The sequence below is a fragment of the Poromitra crassiceps genome (genome assembly GCF_964638095.1).
Source record: "Poromitra crassiceps genome assembly, chromosome: 12".
Classification (NCBI taxonomy): Eukaryota; Metazoa; Chordata; class Actinopteri; order Beryciformes; family Melamphaidae; genus Poromitra; species Poromitra crassiceps.
The window spans coordinates 4895864-4915484 of record NC_139632.1 but is presented as its reverse complement, the minus strand read 5'-3'; the positions used below and the strand labels follow the sequence as shown (position 1 = coordinate 4915484).

The following is a 19621-nucleotide window of genomic DNA, read 5'->3' as shown; positions in this document are numbered from 1 at the left end:
ATGCTAAATGACCCAGCTTGAGTGAATCTCGTAATTATTGGGGGCTAGGTACAGTATATCCACAATGTCAATCATAATGTACAGTACACAGCAATGTAGATAGCAAAATGTTTACTGCGTACAATATGGTGAACAAAGCATTTCCTAGGTATTTTTTCAGAAAACATGCATAATTTGATTTCAACCTAGTCCTTCCTGTGCTGGTGTCTCTACTGAGGAGAGGAGAACCTGCTGTGCCGGTGTCTCTACTGAGGAGAGGAGAACCTGCCGAGGAAGAGGATGGACTTGGTCTTGTTGTGCCTTATGAAGAAGAGGAAGGGGTGGTCTGCTGTGAAGTGTTCCTCCCTCAGCATGCAGAAGGTTACCAAGCCAGCTGTGGCTGCAGCCGCCTCCGTCCCCTCCTCGTTCACCTCCACAAAGGCCTTGTGGGCCACCGTAGACAGGAAGAGTCCTCCCTCGTCATTCATTCCAGACAGGTCGGCCTTGCCCGCGCAGAATACGTCCGTCATGCCCAGTTTGCCCAGAGGCTCGTTCAGCTCATACTGCTCCTCCAGCTTAAACTTGGGCAGGTGGACTAGGATTTCTGAGCTGGTGTCCATGTTGTTGGTCCACTCATCCAGCTTCTCCTGGGTTAACTCCTTCTCTAGCTAGAGTATCACACACAAACACACACAAAGTGTAAAGTTGAGCTGAAACACCATTTTGCACAGACTGTGACAGACAGGGTAGAGAGGCAGGACATTGCGTTTGGAGGAGTTTGATTTGACCGTTGAAAAAGTGGGGGTGTGTGGGACGAGGGACTGACTGAATGCGAGGCGAGTCGAGTGCCTTGCCCTGCAGAGGGAGAGTGGAGACAGCAATTTGCTAAATAATATATTATATTATATATAGTATTTTACCAGACAAATCTGACACCTTACCAGTCACGTTTCAAAATTGGTCTATGTTACAAACACAAGCTCTCTACCTCATATCATATAATAAGAATGCAGTGTGTGTGTGTGTGTGTGTGTGTGTGTGCGTGTGTGTGTGTGTGTGTGTGTGAGTGAGTGTGTTCGGCCACAGCTATGCCACTGTATGTGCGATCGCGCTGAATCTATCGGGAAGTGTAAGCTCACCCTGTGGGTGAGCTAACGGTGTCAGATTTTTGAATTAGGTAATTAGGGCCAATTAAATTGGCAAAAAAGGCTAAATTAGTAGCCAAAATGAGTCAACACAGGTTCAGCACCATGGAGAGCTCCATTCATTAGCTACTGGTGGAGCTCACCTACAGTAAGTGGAGGAGCACAGCTGAGTGGCGTTGGAATCAGCCAGGGAAGTGGACTATGAAAACCCTCTGGGAAGAGAGAGGGGGGAGGCTGCATGCCAACTCTATGAGCGAGGCCTGACTAAATAGCCAGTGATTGTGTGCTCCAACGGGCATCAGAATCAGTTACACTGCACGGGTATTCAGCTAGTCATAAGAGGTTGTGCTTCAAAATCGGGTCCACATCAGCTCTTTACAATACTATAATCCTTGACTTTACACTTAGCTGGGCAGATGTTAGAAACAACATGTACCTTGAGCAGAGGGTCAGAGCCGTCGGCGGACTCCTCAGGCAGCAGGACGAACATGCTGAGCTCCTTCTCCACATAGGGCAGCTCCAGGATTTGCAGGCTGTAGTCAGGGACGTAGTTGAAGGGCAGCTTCTTCATCTGGTACATCATCTGCACTGGCTTGGTCTCATTCTGGCACACATGGAAACACAGACAATCAGGAGATCTGAGCTTGGTAGAATGCGCTGAATCTGTATCTAGCAGGACGTTTCTTTTTCAAACTAAAGTCGTCCATATCTGGTGACTCAAACTCAACTCAACTCAACTCATACACTTTGTATTCATCAACAAATCTGCAGTCTTCAACTTAGTTGTCACCTGGTTGAGTTTAAAGGGCATCTCTTTGGTGTTCGCCACAGCAAAGCGGTTCATCCAGGTTCCTTTGAAGTAGATGGCATTGACCAGAGCCATTCTCGTCATCGTACTGACCGTGCCTGGCTTCAGCAGATCTTTGATCTTATCTGAAAGGAAACGGACAGACAAACCGGCCACTGAACACCGACTCACACGGAACCTTTTCCTGCTGTACACGTGACAGGAGGCCATTTTGTGTCTGGATAAGCTGGCTATTCTTACTCTCAGTCTGCTGCTCCACCCAGGTGTTGATGTCCACTCTGCACTCCTCTGGAGCGCCCATGAAGTTGACAGCCTTCATGTCCGCATGGTAGAACTTCTGTGTGGCTTTTAGGAAGTCCTGTGTGAAATAGCGGACGTCTTATGAATCCACACATTCAGAGTAGGGAGGGATGCACAATTAATCGTATTTTCATCGTCATCGCAATATGAACATGCGCAATAAACACATCGCAAAGACTGCCTGAAACGCAATGAATAACAAAAGTGGTTTTATTTACATGCATCATGCATTCCCACTCAGCATCTGATCATTTTGTCTTGTGTTGTAAATCCAGCGCACACCTTTCCCTTGCAACAGTGCGCTCCGCCCCTCTGCCAAAGCCCAAACACGCTGTGTGTAGTTTCAGCTAGAGTCAGTGTGTATTTCATTTCTTTATTCAGTGGGCATAGGCTATGTTTGGGGTCTATGTTAGCATTAAGATTCAAGATTCAAGATTCAAGATTTTTATTGTCACTCCGTAGTACAAGTATCACGTGTGAAATTCTTGTGCTGTAGACTCCGTTACAACATAGTGCAAAAATAAAATAAAAAATAATTAAAAACAAGAGGCAACAAGCAATAAAGCAGTAAGACACGCCACAGACAGTGGCACATATGTGCAAATGGCATGAACATACTTTAAACATAATTAAACATAATTAACCATAGTAACATTCTGTTAGGTGCAAATAGCATATGCCTAATTAACATACTATTGAACATTAGTCATACATGATGGTAGCAGCTGCAGTGCGGTACAGTATGGCTACTACACTATTTGTATATGTTAAGGAGTCTCGTGGCCTGCTTATTAAAGCAGAAAGACATAGGAACTGTATAGCTATATACATACTTTAATATTTATTTATTTATCGCAAGTCGTGTCGTCATCGCTATATTGAACAATGTTATCGCACATCGCAGATTTTCCTCATATCATGCAGGCCTAATTCCGAGGGACCGTATCTTTCGTGATGAGCAGACTGGGTGGAAAAGAAAAGAAAAGAAAAAAAAACTCACCGGGAGGAAGTTGAAGGTCTCTTCTCCGTAAAGGCGGTTGGCTAGTTTGAGGATGTATGAGGCAGATGGCGAGTTGACATCAGCACTGAGCGTCTGGAAGGCTGTGTGGACGTCCTTATCCAAGCTGAATGAGAGAGCCTGTATGCAATGCAGAGCAACACAGTTCATTATCCATCTTCCTCAAACAAAGAATTGTGGGTGGACGGTATATAGACCCTTCTCACGGGGGGCCATTTTGTGTTGAAAAGGCAGGGTAAACACAGGTGCAAGCAAAACACTAATGAGGGTTTCAAACTTCTATGATTGGAATTTGGACCTGTGTTTACCCTGCCTTTTTGACAAAAAATGGCCCCCGTGAAAAGGGTCTATTACAGACGGTAATGGTGAAAGCAAGAGGGCAAGGAGATTACAGTGAGCTTGAATGAAGCTCCATAAAATCAGACTTTCAGAGGTAGATTGAATCCAACTTCCTCCTTTATTTTTTACAACCTTCTCCTTTTGTAGCATGCATGCTACCTGCCTCTGGAACACAGGCAGGTAGTGAGGTCAAAGTCCTGCTGTCATTACAGAGTCATCTATTCTCTTCAAACACACCTTCACCCAACAATGTGTGCATTCACACATTGAGGGGGGGGATGCAGACTGGTATATTCCCTACCTTTTCACGTATGCCATAACCATATATGTATGTATGTATGTATGTATGTATGATATATATATATATATATATATATATATATATATATATATATATATATATATATATATTAGGGGTGTCACAATATATCGTCCCACGAAATTTTGCGATAGTAAACGTCACGATATGTATCGTTGAGATGAAATCTCATATCGCAATTTTTTTTTTCTTTTTCAAAAATAGACAAAGAAACGTCTTTGTTTGTTGAAGTTCAATGTGTGGAAAGTAGTTCAGTTGAACAAGTCTCTGAAGAGACACATGAGAAGTTATGCAGGAGAGAAACCATTCAATTGAGTTTCTGGCAAAACTGTTTACTTGACAGGGAAAACTGAAGATGCATAAAAAATAGACTAAGAAAAGTCTTGTTGTTTGAGTTTGAAGAAAAACTGAAGATGCATAATGAGAATTTATACTGCTGAGAAACCTTTTAGTTCAAAGTAAATCTAAGTGACAGTGTAACTCATTCTATTTCAAGATAAACCTTATCTCCAATCTCATGTTTTTTCTAGTTGTTATTGTAATAACAATTTCCCACAACAGCATGTTTTGTATTTGTGCATTTCAAATAAAATACTACTTTTCCAGTCATATATTGTCATTATTCAAGTTTAAAAAAATATTGTTAAAATCGTATCGTATCGTATCGTTATCGTGAACCCAGTATCGTGATACGTATCGTATCGTGAACTGAGTGTATCGTGACACCCCTAATATATATATATATATATATATATATATATATATATATATATATATATACATACATATAATGCGTGGGATCCTGTGCGAGGGGGGGGGGGTCTATGGGAGACCAGCCGGGTGAATCACCCATCGCCCCTGACCTTGTCGAGGTAGGCCAGGAACGGGTCCCAAACAACCAGAAATCTCCCAAGTGAGCCGGTCCTCAGGAATCGGAGTCTCTTCATCCGTATAACAGAGAGCATATCCGTCAGCCACAGCTGAAAAGAGGGTGAAGAGGGGGACTTCCACTCCTGCAGGATGAGTTTCTTGGCAATGATAGTCCCCTGTGTCAGAGACTGTTGCACAGGCGTAGGGAAGTCCAAAGAGGACTCTGAGCAGCCGAGGATGGTGAGTTCTGCCTCTGGCTGAAGGGTTATTTTGTAGGCCTTACGGTCCTTACACATCGGGAGCGTTTTTTTCATGCGATTAATTCGCACATCAATAATATTAAGAGTGGCAATCAAATACCTTGGCCCAAAATCTGGTCAGTGAAGGGCAGGACCCGAAAGCGTGAGACAGACTGCTCTCCGACACACGACACCTGACAGTGGTGAGACAGACGGATAGATCCTGTGCAACTTATGGTTAGAATAGTGAAGACGGTGAGTGACCTTAAATTGAATCAGTTGGTGTCCCTAGCTGACTAACATGTAGGCCTGGGTCTACAATTCACGTTCATTTCAATTGTGAAATCCGTTTCCTGCTCAGTGCTTGGTTGTTGTTTTTCCAGCCTCTGGAATTGCATCAAGCTAACATAATTAGCCAGAACAAGACCGGAGGTAGGAAGATTTTGCCTTCAAGTTAACGCAATTGTATCAAGCTAACCATAATGAATCCAAGCTGAATGAGAGGGCCTGGACGCAATGCAGAGCAACAGAGTTCTTTATCATTCTTCCTAAAATAAATAATTGTGGTATAGATGGTGAAGATGGGGGTGAAAGCAAGAAGGCAAGGAGATTACAGTGAGCTTGAAGGAAGCTTCGGGCGGCTGTAGCTCAGGAGGTAGAGCGGGTTGTCCACTAATCGCTTTGGATAAAAGAGGTCGGTGGTTCGATTCCCGGCTCCTCCAGTCTGCATGTCGAAGTGTCCTTGGGCAAGACACTGAACCCCAAATTGCTCCCGTTGGTGTGCCAGCACCCTGCGTGGTAACCTGCCGCCATCGGTGTGTGAATGGGTGAATGTACCTACTGACTGTAAAGCGATTTGGATAAAAGCGCTATATTTACATGCCATTTACCATTTACCAAGCTCCATAGAATCAGACTTTCAGAGGTAGATTGAATCCATTGTTATGTGTGCAACTTCCCTTTTTTTAAACCACCTTCTCCTTTTGTAACTTGCATGCTACCTGCCTCTAGCCTGATATCACACTGGATTTTCAACTCGTTACACTCAGTTTTCCAAGAGCAGCCAATCTCAACTCTGTGGAGTGGGTGGATTCGAAGGTCTGGACCCAGGCACACCTGCCTCTGTAACAGGCAGGTAGTGAGGTCAAAGTACAGGTGTCATTATACTTAGTCATCTATTCTAGTAGGCCTATAAGCTATACATGAGGCACAGAACAGGTGCACTCATGGGAGAAGTGAGAGAGATGGAGAGAAAAGTGCTTACCTTTGCCATCTGGGTGGCAGTGTCTCCTTTAGCTCCCAGGTAGACCATGGCCAGGGCCGAGCTGATGCTCAGGGGGGAGAGGAAGACGTTCCCGTCGGGGTTGGCTTGGCTCAGAGTGCGGAACAGCTCCAAGGCAAAAACTGTGTTTGAACTGCTGAGGGAGGCCATGGCTGCTGATGTATGGTCTTCCTGTAAAACACAACATGTCATTCATATTGGTAATAGCCCCATACAAAGATACATTTCACATAATGCATGAGAATATCTTTAGATACATGCAGACATTGACATCCAAAAAATAAATAAATAAATGAATGAGATACATTGTGTTGTACAAAATACACTTTTAATACTGGAAATACATTTTCCAATACGAGGGATCAGCCGAGCAGCATTTTGGTAAACAAACCGCGTCACTGGGTGGCAACGGCAATGGAACCCTATGGAGCCCAAGTGGCGCAAGGCTTGAGTGGCTGACTCTAGCCAGCCACTCAAGCCAGTTAACTCTGTTTACATTTTAAAAACTGCGACAGTTCACACAACTTTAACACAACATGCATACATACAGTATATTATAGCCTACATCAAACTCTTGAGCTACTTCTGCTCTCACTCAGAATGTCAAAATATAAGCGATGTGATAGGACGAATCAGCGTGACGTCACTTGCCACCCAGAAATGATTGCAGAATTAGCCCAAAATGCTGCTCGGCTGATCCCTCGTATTGACTTTACCTAGCCTAGGCTGCTTACAGTATACATATATTTACTTGATATATTTTGTTCTGTCATATATTCATCTAGGGCCTAGATGAATAGGCTATCTGTGTTAAACTTGTTTTGGCCTAGTTTTTGAAACGTGCGATGTGCGATACCGGGAAGTTACTTCTAAAAATCAAATCTAAAAATAGAACAGTCTGGAGGCAAACTGGACAAGCAAGCAGCATACGACCCTGGATAAGCAGGATAGAACAGGCGCGGCTGTTATGTAGTTAGTGTGTGGATCACACAACGAACTATCCATTATATTAGTTCATTACCTGATCTGTCTCCTGCAACGAGTGAAGCACAGGCTCGCACACGGCCAACGAGTGAAGCGAAAGTAAAAGGTAAAAACAACGAGTAGACAGAAAAAGTATCTTTGGGGGAGAACAGCGTGGTCCTGATGAAGCGGATAAACACAGGCTTCTGTCCCGGATCATGTGCTGCCTCTCATTCAGACACACTGGGAACAGTCAGTCACTGGCACTGCTGTTGAGCAGGCTAGTGGGTGGGGTGATAACTCACCGTCAGCTGACTGACAATAACATTGGGTGGGGTGAGTGACCCGGGCGATAGATCATAGTTACTATAGATATAGTTGCAGAGCTTCAATTTAAATGGATGGATTAGCTCACTGCTAGCTGGAATGTAATTGGTGTAGCAGCCTAGATAGCACTCTGGGTCCACCTATGTGGACTAAAAGGGTCCTTGATATCAAAAAGAGAATTGAACGAATTGAGAATCACTTGGCAAATTTGACAGTCTCTGGAGTGAGCAGGTTTGGACAAATGTGTTCCTTTGTGCCTCATGCTAAGAAAGGTGTGGCTAGCTAAGCTAACTGTAAATCACAGTGATCCTGTCTCCACCTAGCCTTTACAATGCAATCTCACAGACTGAAGTCTTAAGACAAGTTAATTTTACAGTAAAGTTCCACAAGCAGTGGCCTTGGCAACTGCAAGAGCAGAAACATGTCTGATTCATTGTGACCGTTGGACTGCAGTGCAGACTTCTGTCATATAACTCCTTCTATCCTCCAAGTAATTTTAGATAGCTCCCGTGGACAACATTTATTTGGACAAACAGTTTCGGCCTGGTGATGATGTGCATTTTTCATGGAAATATGCTGTGCTGCCTCTTACCATTATGTCATTTTGTGCATCAGGTATTATTGTTAATGAACATAAACTCACTCACTTATTCGTTGATGAAGTTTGTTATACTTGCAGCAGAATTCAGATGATAAGAAAGCCTTAATCTTGATGTTTATATACTGTATGTCCCTCAGGTGTCCTGAAACCCATCGCTCTTTCATTATGCATGCGCTCCTTCAACAGCAGAGACTCGGCTGTTGCCCCGCAGCCCAAACTCAGCACTGGCCCTCATGGTACGTCAACACCTGCCTTCACAGGAAGGAATAAGAAACACATTTTTATTCATTTCTTTCAGAGCAAAGGAATGCAACTTCAGCAGCTTGATAATAATTGTAGACATCTATCCCTACATTACAAGTTTCAAATGTGCTCCTCCTACGTGGTTTTCTAGCTAGACCACACCTTCTATTCCTAGCCGGTAAACTCTAGTGTGCCAGTCTTTGGCAGGTGAGCCTAAATTAATTTCTGCTCTTAAATGTACAAGGATGCCCCTCAAGAGATACAAATGTTGTGTCCTTCACCCCGAGTCTTTATCCTAACAGAACTCGAAAACATTAGGCTTTATGCTACTTGCTGCCTGCATTATTCAGATATTTTTCTCAATCTAATTGTTAGTCACTTTGTATAAGGGTGTCAACTGAAGGCATAAAATGTAAATTGGTGTCATTAATTTGAATTCCATTTCCCCCCCTCTTCATCAGCCTGAGATCCGCTGCTGCCCCTACATGCCCAGGCCAGTGGTGTCCTGCTGCCCCTACATGCCCAGGCCAGTGGTGTCCTGCTGCCCCTACAGGCCCAGGCCAGTGGTGTCCTGCTGCCCCTACAGGCCCAGGCCAGCGGTGTCCCGTCCCCCAGCCAATCGTCCTTTATGCCGCAGGGACGAAAACGCTCCAGTCGAGGCCAAGAGACGCCGCCGCAGCGTGATGGCTGGAACAGAAATCGCCACCCCCCTATCTGCCTGGAAGGTCAGTCCTCTTAAAGGAACACTCTGCCCATTTTCAACCAGCTTTGTATCATTAGAACATCAGTAGTATATCAGAAAACTGTAAACGGTTTTGAAGTCTGTCATTTAATTTGACAGTTATTGAGTGTTAAAGTGTGGACCAGTGACATCACTGGTCCACACTAACTCAAATTAATAACTCATTAACTCAAATCAACTCTCAATAACTGTCAAACTATTCATCATTCATCTAGTTTGACAGTTATTGAGAGTTGATTTGAGTTAATGAGTTATTAATTTGAGTTAGTGTGGACCAGTGATGTCACTGGTCCACACTTTAACACTCAATAACTGTCAAATTAAATGACAGACTTCAAAACCGTTTACAGTTTTCTGATATACTACTGATGTTCTAATGATACAAAGCTGGTTGAAAATGGGCAGAGTGTTCCTTTAACTACACTCACTCACTAAAGTCATGTGACGGTGAGGGGAAACATGGTATGTGATTCACTGATGACATCATCACTGATGACATCATCACTGAACTACAGCCTCAGCCTTAGGGCAATCATCATTAGGGCAATTCATCTGCACCTAATTAAAAAAAATCCGGCTCCATCAGGTCACCCGCACGGGTGCTCTTTATGGCATACTGTAGCTGTGGCCGAACACAGAACTTGAAACAGAGCCCACGTACTCAATTTTGTATATAGATCTTCTTCAGAGAAATGGTAACTGCGAACACCCGAGTTGTATCAAACCCTCTGGTGGAGTGTTGATGTCAGTGCAAGTCAGTCTAAGGCAAGCCAATAGAATAGTTTCTGATCCCTCCCATGTCTTACATGCTGAGTATGAGTTACTACTGCCCTCTGGGAGGAGGTTCAGAGTCCCACGCTGCAGACTAAACAGATTTCAAAATTATTTTATTCCGATTTCAGTTGAACTTTTAAATAGAGCCAGATAAAGGGCTGCACAATTATCGGATATCGATATCTAGACATGAAACTTAGCAGTGTAATTATGGATATTAATGAATGTAACTAGATGATGAAAGCCTGCATTGCAGTGGGGTGATGTACAGTAGTCTCTAAACTCATTCCACTGTGTGTCTAATGTATATGTGTGTCGAGTCATGCATTTATTCCTAATAACATTATTTATTGTTAACTTTTGTCAGCCACAGCCACAATGTACAAAGGGGTAGCACTAGAACTAGCAAACTCTTCCACACAATTCTCATACAATGCACCTCAGTAAATGAGACATGACCGTCTCATTCTCACACAGCAAGTGAGAAAATTGAGAACTTTATTTCAGCAAATGTACGGTACTTCAAACACACACTCTCTCTCTCTCTCTCTCTCTCTCTCTCTCTCTCTCTCTCTCTCTCTCTCTCTCTCTCTCTCTCTCTCACACACACACAGAAAACAATTGTACTTCAAACATTCAAACACACACATACAGAAGAAGAAGAAGAAGAAGAGTGAATCTAATAAATTGATTAAGCTTTCTTCATAGATCCAGTCTCTTCATTTTGATCTCAAAGTGCACCAGATTGATATATTTTTACTTTAAAATGTAAAATTGTGTGTGTGTGTGTGTGTGTGTGTGTGTGTGTGTGTGTGTGTGTGTGTGTGTGTGTGTGTGTGTAATATAAATATATATATACTAGGCATCTCGCGGGTTACGCGCGCTCAATTCAGGCTCGCCTGCCCTGCGGCCGTACGTCCGTCCGTACGAGGTTCGTTAACGCGATATCTGAGGAACGCCTTGACGGAATTTCATCAAATTTGCCTTAAACATCCACTTAGACTCAAGGATGATCTGATTAGATTTTGGTGGTCAAAGGTCAAGGTCACTGTGACCTCTCGAACGCCATTTTCAAGCTTGTTAACGCGATATCTCAGGAATGCCTTGACGGAATTTCATCAAATTTGCCTCAAACATTGACTTAGACTCAAGGATGATCTGATTAGATTTTGGTGGTCAAAGGTCAAAGGTCAAGGTCACTGTGACCTCTCAAACGCCATTTTCAAGCTTGTTAACGCGATATCTCAGGAATGCCTTGACGGAATTTAATCAAACTTGTCTCAAACATCGACTTGGCCTCAAGGATGAACTGATTCGATTTTGATGGTCAAAGGTCAAAGGTCAAGGTCACTGTGACCTCTCGAACACCATTTTCAAGCTTGTTAGCGCAACATCTCAGAAATGCCTTGACGGAGTTTCATCAAATTTGCCTCAAACATCGACTTGGACTCAAGGATGAACTGATTCGATTTTCGTGGTCAAAGGTCAAGGTCACTGTGACCTCACGAATGCCATTCCCAAGTTCGTTAAAGTGATATCTCAAGAACGGCTTGATGGAATTTCTGCCAATTTGGCTCAAACGTCGACTTGGCCGCAAGCATGAATGGATTACATTTTGGTGATCAAAGGTCAAGGTCACTGGGACCTCTCCAACGCCATTTTCAAGCTTGTTAAGGCCATATCTCAGGAATGCCTTGACGGAATTTCATCAAATTTGCCTCAAACATTAACTTGGCCTCAAGGATGAACTGATTACATTTTGGTGGTCAAACTTCAAGGTCACTATGACCTCACGAACGCCATTCCCAAGTTGGTTAACGCAATATCTCAAGAACGGCTTGATAGAATTATTATTATTCTTTTTTTAACCTTTATTTTTTTTGCAGCGCACAGGCCTCCTTGAGGCATCCTCTCTGTCCATGGTACGCCATGATGGTACGGCATAGTAGGATTGCCTTTTGGAGGGTCTGGTGAGACGAAGGAGGAGCGCGGCCGGGAGAAACCCACAGAGCCTTAGCCCTCCATGCACCGAAGGGTCTTTCAATGCTGCGGTGTAGCACTAGCTCTATTGCAGCGGATTGGGCATGATCAACCCTTCCGCGGGCAACACTGCAGACAGAGTAGGAAGGCTGATCCATGAGCGGCTGCTTCTGGGACGAGGGTCGGGGTCTTAATTGGCCTCGGCTGGGTCTACTGGGCGAGGGTGTATGATGTTCGATAGACCCGAAACACCTTACGACCCCAGTTAACATCACTGATGACGCGTCCCAGCGCATGCTGAAGCATTGTATCTTGAACCTTTGACCAGGAAAATTACTTGAGATCCAAGATCTCTTTCTTCTGATTTGCCTCAAACATCCACTTGGACTCAAGGATTAACTGATTACATTTTGGTGGTCAAAGTTCAAGGTCACTGTGACCTCACACACCCAATTTCCAAGCTCTGTAACGCAACATCACAGGAGCGCCTTGATGGAATTTCTTCCAATTTGCCTCAAATGGCGATTTGGACTCAAGAATGAACTAATGGCGGAGGCATACGTCCGCGTTGCCGTCGTTCTAGTTTAGTGGTGAAATAATGACACGGACACCGCTTCTGGTTGGGACCTGCTGCCATTAATTTACTCGTCAAAATAAAAGTACTATACAGAACAGTCTGCTACACTAATATCCCTTTCAAATCCCATCCTCGCCCAGCCTCTCTCATCCTTTATTGTAAGCTTACCATTTCTTCATATTTATCACAGTGCAATACGTGTTCAGTATTTTCAGCAATATTACAGTGTGCACAGTCTTGCAAATGTACTTTTTCCAAAAGAAATAAAGTCTTACCAGTGTGATCGAATAGCCTGGATAGAACTACCACCTCCTTGACATGAAAAAGTTTTAGAACCACTGCAAGTTACCTGCACCCGGTCATGTGATCCTGGACAAAATCATATCCCACAATAAATAAATAAAACATTCTCTTTTGAGTCAGCGAGCGGCCCTTGTATGGACTCAATTAAGGGTCCTTGATGTGAAAAATTACACATCCGGCCAATAATTTTCAAAGTAAAAGCTGCCATGATGAGCACATTTCCAAGGCTTTATCCAAAGCTGCATGAAGAACAGGTGTGCTATTCCCTGATGCAGACCAGAACGTAGACACATTGGAATGTGTTTCAAAATGTTCTTTGAACTAGCCATGAAATAAATATTAATCAAATCTGTTTTAATGTTTTGTCTTCTTTCTCTGATAAATGTTAGGCCCTTAGCCATTAAACTGTAGGCCTACTGTATTATGTCTCAAAACACAGCATTGACAGTTCTCACTGCAATCTAGTGGACAAAAGCAAAGGCACAGCTACATTTCTGAAGACAGATGCTAAATGACCCAGCTTGAGTGAATCTCATCATTATTGGGGGCTAGGTACAGTATATCCACAATGTATATCATAATGTACAGTACACAGCAATGTAGATAGCAAAATGTTTACTGTGTATAATCTGGTGAACAAAGCATAATGCATAATTTGAATTCAACCTAGTCCTTCCTGTGCCGGTGTCTCTACTGAGGAGAGGAGAACCTGCTGTGCCGGTGTCTCTACTGAGGAGAGGAGAACCTGCTGTGCTGGTGTCTCTACTGAGGAGAGGAGAACCTGCCGAGGAAGAGGATGGACTTGGTCTTGTTGTGCCTTATGAAGAAGAGGAAGGGGTGGTCTGCTGTGAAGTCTTCCCCCCTCATCATGCAGAAGTTTGCCAAGCCAGCTGTGGCTGCAGCTGCCTCCGTCCCCTCCTCGTTCACCTCCACAAAGGCCTTGTGGGCCACCGTAGACAGGAAGAGTCCGCCCTCGCCATTCATTCCAGACAGGTCGGCCTTGCCCGCGCAGAATACGTCCGTCATGCCCAGTTTGCCCAGAGGCTCGTTCAGCTCATACTGCTCCTCCAGCTTAAACTTGGGCAGGTGGACTCGGATTTCTGAGCTGGTGTCCATGTTGTTGGTCCACTTACCCAGCTTCTTCTGGGTTAACTCCTTCTCTAGCTAGAGTATCACACACAAACACACACAAAGTGTAAAGTTGCGCTGAAACATAATTTTGCACAGACTGTGACTTCCTTGTTGTGACGTATTTTGAGTTAAACAGGGTAGAGAGACATACGAAACGACACAAAGCAGAAGAAGCAGGCGGCTGTTCATTGCGTACCTTGAGCAGAGGGTCAGAGCCGTCGGCGGACTCCTCAGGCAGCAGGACGAACATGCTGAGCTCCTTCTCCACATAGGGCAGCTCCAGGATTTGCAGGCTGTAGTCAGGGACGTAGTTGAAGGGCAGCTTCTCCATCTGGTACATCATCTGCACTGGCTTGGTCTCATTCTGGCACACATGGAAACACAGACAATCAGGAGATCTGACCTTGGTAGAAGGCGCTGAATCTCTATCTAGTAGGACGTTTCTTTTTCAAACTAAAGTCGTCCATATCTGGTGAATCAAACGATTCCTATGTGAGGACATGATCTCTCTTGTGTCCAACAACTCGTACACTTTGTATTCGACAAATCTGCAGTCTTCAACTTAGTTGTCACCTGGTTGAGTTTAAAGGGCATCTCTTTGGTGTTCGCAACAGCAAAGCGGTTCATCCAGTTTCCTTTGAAGTAGATGGCATTGACCAGAGCCATTCTCGTCATCGTACTGACCGTGCCTGGCTTCAGCAGATCTTTGATCTTATCTGAAAGGAAACAGACAGACAAACTGGCCACTGAACACCGACTCACACGGAACCTTTTCCTGCTGTACACGTGACAGGAGGCCATTTTGTGTCTGGATAAGCTGGCTATTCTTACTCTCAGTCTGCTGCTCCACCCAGGTGTTGATGTCCACTCTGCACTCCTCTGGAGCGCCCATGAAGTTGACAGCCTTCATGTCCGCATGGTAGAACTTCTGTGTGGCTTTTAGGAAGTCCTGTGGGAAATAGCGGACGTCTTATGAATCCACACGTTCAGAGGGGACCGTATCTTTCGCGATGAGCAGACTGGGTGGAAAAGAAAAGAAAAAAAAACTCACCGGGAGGAAGTTGAAGGTCTCTTCTCCGTAAAGGCGGTTGGCTAGTTTGAGGATGTATGAGGCAGATGGCGAGTTGACATCAGCACTGAGCGTCTGGAAGGCTGTGTGGACGTCCTTATCCAAGCTGAATGAGAGAGCCTGTATGCAATGCAGAGCAACACAGTTCATTATCCATCTTCCTCAAACAAAGAATTGTGGGTGGACGGTATATAGACCCTTCTCACGGGGGGCCATTTTGTGTTGAAAAGGCAGGGTAAACACAGGTGCAAGCAAAACACTAATGAGGGTTTCAAACTTCTATGATTGGAATTTGGAAACCCTCATTACGGTTTTGCTTGCACCTGTTGCACTTTTACCCTGCCTTTTTGACACAAAATGGCCCCTGTGAAAAGGGTCTATTACAGATGGTGATGGTGAAAGCAAGAGGGCAAGGAGATTACAGTGAGCTTGAAGGAAGCTCCATAGAATCAGACTTTCAGAGGTAGATTGAATCCATTGTTATTAGGGGTGGGAATCGTGGAGTAACTCATGATACGATATGGTCACGATACTTGGCCCTTGATAACGATATTATCACGATACAGCGATTCTGCGATAATCGATATATTGGAAGAAATTTAACCTACGATACATCACGATATCTGTGTAACTGAAAAGAAAAAAATACCCCTAAAAGGCAAGAAGCAGGTATTATGTATTTATTAGCAGAATTGACACGAACTCTCTCAGAGTTCACTCACTCACTCATACCATTTTCCACGGAGGAAAAGTTACACATTAAGTCTTTTTATTATTATTATTAAAACAAGAAAACCTATATTACCTACCTACCTATATAATTTCTAAAAGTAGATATTAATGATCAAACATTTCCATTCATGTAGCCTACAGTATTTATGTTTTTGTTTCAACTACAAACATAAATAAACGTCAACTTGAAACTATGTTTCAACTACCACACACAGCATAATATTTTAGCGTTTATTAAAAAAAAAATTTTTTAAATAAACATATCGATACTTGGTGCCAGTGTATCGATAACGTATCGCAAGTGGAAATATCGCGATACCGTGAGTATCGATATTTTGTCCCACCCCTAATTGTTATGTGTGCAACTTCCCTTTTTTAAACCACCTTCTCCTTTTGTAACTTGCATGCTACCTGCCTCTAGCCTGATATCACACTGGATTTTCAACTCGTTACACTCAGTTTTCCAAGAGCAGCCAATCTCAACTCTGTGGAGTGGGTGGATTCGAAGGTCTGGACCCAGGCACACCTGCCTCTGTAACAGGCAGGTAGTGAGGTCAAAGTACAGGTGTCATTATACTTAGTCATCTATTCTAGTAGGCCTATAAGCTATACATGAGGCACAGAACAGGTGCACTCATGGGAGAAGTGAGAGAGATGGAGAGAAAAGTGCTTACCTTTGCTATCTGGGTGGCAGTGTCTCCTTTAGCTCCCAGGTAGACCATGGCCAGGGCCGAGCTGATGCTCAGGGGGGAGAGGAAGACGTTCCCGTCGGGGTTGGCTTGGCTCAGAGTGCGGAACAGCTCCAAGGCAAAAACTGTGTTTGAACTGCTGAGGGAGGCCATGGCTGCTGATGTATGGTCTTCCTGTAAAACACAACATGTCATTCATTGTTAACTCATTGAGTGCCAGCCACTTTTGGAAAACGGATGCTCCCAGTGCCAGAGTTTCAGAGCGTTTTCAGTGATTTCTCGAGGCCCACAGAATATTGTGTGATATTACTATGTAAACACCGAACACGCCCAAAGAACGATGAGACTCTCTTCTATCATCAGCAAAAAAAGTGAGTGAGTGTGAAATGAAGCATTTCAAGCAAATCACTGACTCTGAAGCTAATATTTTCTGACCTGAAACATCTGAACAGTAATTTCCTTCAATAAAACAGCACCCCCACCCCCCTCAACTCCAAACTCCTCCTCCGTGGGAGTGTCTCTGGTGGCTCTGCTCGCTCTGCTGCGTGTGTCAGGCGAGTCTCTGCTGCCTGCTATGGCAGGCTCTGCTGCCTGCGGATCCACGTTCGGATGGCGGCCGCTCGTCGGGGGAGTCTGGATCGGGCTCGCTGAGTTCGTCTGCGTTTCTGGGGTTTCGGTTGTGAGCTGGGATGAAGCTGCGTCCGATTCTAGGCTTTCTGCTGCGCGTTTCAAAGTGCGCTGCACCCAGAGAGTCTATTTTCGGAGCGCTCCGCCTTGTGCGCCGGCTCCCAGCGCAACACCGAAAAGCCAAACCATTCTCATGAGAATGGTTTGGCTTTGGTTTTCTTTTCTGGCGGCTAATCGTGTGGAGAAACTATCGCAGCAGAGACAGACGGGCTCAGTTGTGGGAGCGGATTGGCTGCTGTTCGCAGCTAACGTTAGCTCCAGCCAGAGCAATCTGTGCCGCTCTGGCTCATGCATCGGTTTCTCTTTCATCACGGCTTTTTCTGCTGTTTTTCCTCAACTTTCTCTAATCTGGAGAGCACTGTCGCCACCTAATGGGTCCGTAAAATAGGTTATACACCTTCAATAGCTCCAATATTTTTACAGGATATGCATGAGGCTTTGATCCACGTCCCACCGTCAAAAAACGCATTTGCCGTCTTTAGACGTCATTGGCACTCAATGAATAGCCCCATCAAAGATACATGTCACATAATGCATGAGAATATCTTTAGAGACATGCAGAGATTGACATCCAAAAAATAAAAAAATAAAAAAATTAGATACATTGTGTCGTACAAAATACACTTTTAATACTGGAAATACATTTTCCAATACGAGGGATCAGCCGAGCAGCATTTTGGTAAACAAACCCAAGTGGCGCAAGGCTTGAGTGGCTGACTCTAGCCAGTTAACTCTGTTTACATTTTAAAAACTGCGACAGTTCACACAACTTTAACACAACATGCATACATACAGTATATTATAGCCTACATCAAACTCTTGAGCTACTTCTGCTCTCACTCAGAATGTCAAAATATAAGCGATGTGATAGGACGAATCAGCGTGACGTCACTTGCCACCCAGAAATGATTGCAGAATTAGCCCAAAATGCTGCTCGGCTGATCCCTCGTATTGACATTACCTAGCCTAGGCTGCTTACAGTATACATATATTTACTTAATATATTTTGGTCTGTCATATATTCATCTATCTGTGTGAAAATTGTTTTGGTCTAGTTTTTGAAACGTGCGATGTGCGATACCCGGAAGTTACTCCGTAAAAATCAAATCTAAAAATAGAACAGTCTGGAGGCAAACTGGACAAGCAAGCAGCATACGACCCTGGATAAGCAGGATAGAACAGGCGCGGCTGTGTATGTTATGTAGTTAGTGTGTGGATCACACAAGTATCCATTATATTAGTTCATTACCTGATCTGTCTCCTGCAACGAGTGAAGCACAGGCTCGCACACGGCCAACGAGTGAAGCGAAAGTAAAAGGTAAAAACAACGAGTAGACAGAAAAAGTATCTTTGGGGGAGAACAGCGTGGTCCTGATGAAGCGGATAAACACAGGCTTCCGTCCCGGATCATGTGCTGCCTCTCATTCAGACACACAGTGGGAACAGTCACTGGCACTGCTGTTGAGCAGGCTAGTGGGTGGGGTGATGCACATGGTTGGGCGATAACTCACCATCAGGTGACAATAACATTGGGTGGGGTCCTTTGTGCCTCATGCTAAGAAAGGTGTGGCTAGCTAGGCTAACTGTAAGTCACAGTGATCCTGTCTCCACCTAGCCTTTACAATGCAATCTCACAGACTGAAGTCTTAAGACACGTTCATTTTACAGTAGAGTTCCACAAGCAGTGGCCATGGCAACTGCAATAGCAGAAACATGTCTGATTCATTGTGACCTTTGGACTGCAGACTTCTGTCATATATCTCCCTCTATCCTCCAAGTCCTCCCTCTCTTTTCCTCTCCTCCTAAGATACACATGAGGTATTCACATTTTATTATGACCTTAATTGTCTCTAGACTACCGGTTCTCACACTTTTTCACATCAAAGATCCCTAAACTGGCACAATAACATGGACCCCCATTTAATAAGATTTTAGCTTTTGTGACGACGACCCTCCCACTCTCCTGGCCCTGTGTTGCATGAGCCGGGGTCGATATAGGCTGATTGGGTGCAACCACTTTTATGCGTGCCTTTGTGTGTACAGTTGTGATGTCATCAGTGATGTCACTCGAGCAATTCTCTTCTTCTCTTAGTTAAAATTGGTTAAGTGTTGTCTGTATGTCTGCACCGCTTACCTCAGCACCTGGGTGTGATTTCTTTGAGCAAGGCAAGCAGTGTAAGCACTTTTCTTAAGCCTATAAACCTATTCTGACATTATGAGAATTGTCACATGTGTTGAGGACATTTACACCTGGCGCTAACATGCATTTTCTGTGATCAGATTGCAATCTGATTGTATTTGATCACTTCAGTCTGATTCCATTTACACCTGGCGTTAACATGCATTTTCTGCAATCTGATTGCAATCAGATTGCAGAAATGGTTGTCCTCTCAATCCGCATAAAGTTGCTGTATCCAGATTGAGAGGACACATTGCATTTACACTTGTGTTCAATGTGTACACAATGCATCCCTGACCACCTCCGGAGGTGGTTTGGCCGATCA

The 19621-nt window shown here is 44.1% G+C and overlaps 2 protein-coding genes across 4 annotated transcripts; both read right to left on the bottom strand.

The window, feature by feature from the left end:
- Positions 1-215: 215 nt before the first annotated feature.
- Positions 216-18540, bottom strand: LOC310786903 (leukocyte elastase inhibitor-like). 3 transcript variants are annotated; one of them, XR_014553240.1, is made up of 8 exons: positions 18367-18540; positions 16416-16604; positions 14992-15129; positions 14772-14889; positions 14514-14656; positions 14137-14304; positions 13519-13973; positions 216-264 (listed from the first exon to the last, which is right to left on the bottom strand). XR_014553240.1 is itself a non-coding variant. In XM_083648237.1 (8 exons), the coding sequence occupies exons 1-8, from the start codon at positions 18526-18528 to the stop codon at positions 13500-13502; spliced, it is 1320 nt and encodes a 439-aa protein (XP_083504363.1). In that variant the 5' UTR covers positions 18529-18540; the 3' UTR covers positions 12550-13499. The 3 variants fall into 3 exon arrangements, 2 of the variants coding, with proteins under 2 accessions (XP_083504363.1, XP_083504362.1); XM_083648237.1 differs by lacking the exon at positions 216-264 and adding an exon at positions 12550-13518 and having other exon boundaries at positions 13591-13973; XM_083648236.1 differs by lacking the exon at positions 216-264 and having other exon boundaries at positions 12550-13973.
- On the bottom strand, positions 246-7519 carry LOC310786902 (leukocyte elastase inhibitor-like; the record flags this gene model as incomplete). The annotated part of the gene is made up of 7 exons (XM_083648235.1): positions 7321-7519; positions 6282-6470; positions 3233-3370; positions 2173-2290; positions 1915-2057; positions 1561-1728; positions 246-647 (listed from the first exon to the last, which is right to left on the bottom strand). The coding sequence occupies exons 1-7, from the start codon at positions 7480-7482 to the stop codon at positions 246-248; spliced, it is 1320 nt and encodes a 439-aa protein (XP_083504361.1). The 5' UTR covers positions 7483-7519.
- Positions 18541-19621: the final 1081 nt, after the last annotated feature.

Bases quoted from the DNA above. Each gene is read 5' to 3' on its own strand.
- LOC310786903 (XM_083648236.1), bottom strand. From the start codon at position 18,528: ATGATCCGGGACGGAAGCCTGTGTTTATCCGCTTCATCAGGACCACGC. The intron at 16,605-18,366 runs GTAATGAACTAA...TGTGTTTTACAG, and splicing joins CGTTGCAGGAGACAGATCAG to GAAGACCATACATCAGCAGC. The intron at 14,657-14,771 runs GTAAGAATAGCC...GTTTCCTTTCAG, and splicing joins GGTGGAGCAGCAGACTGAGA to ATAAGATCAAAGATCTGCTG.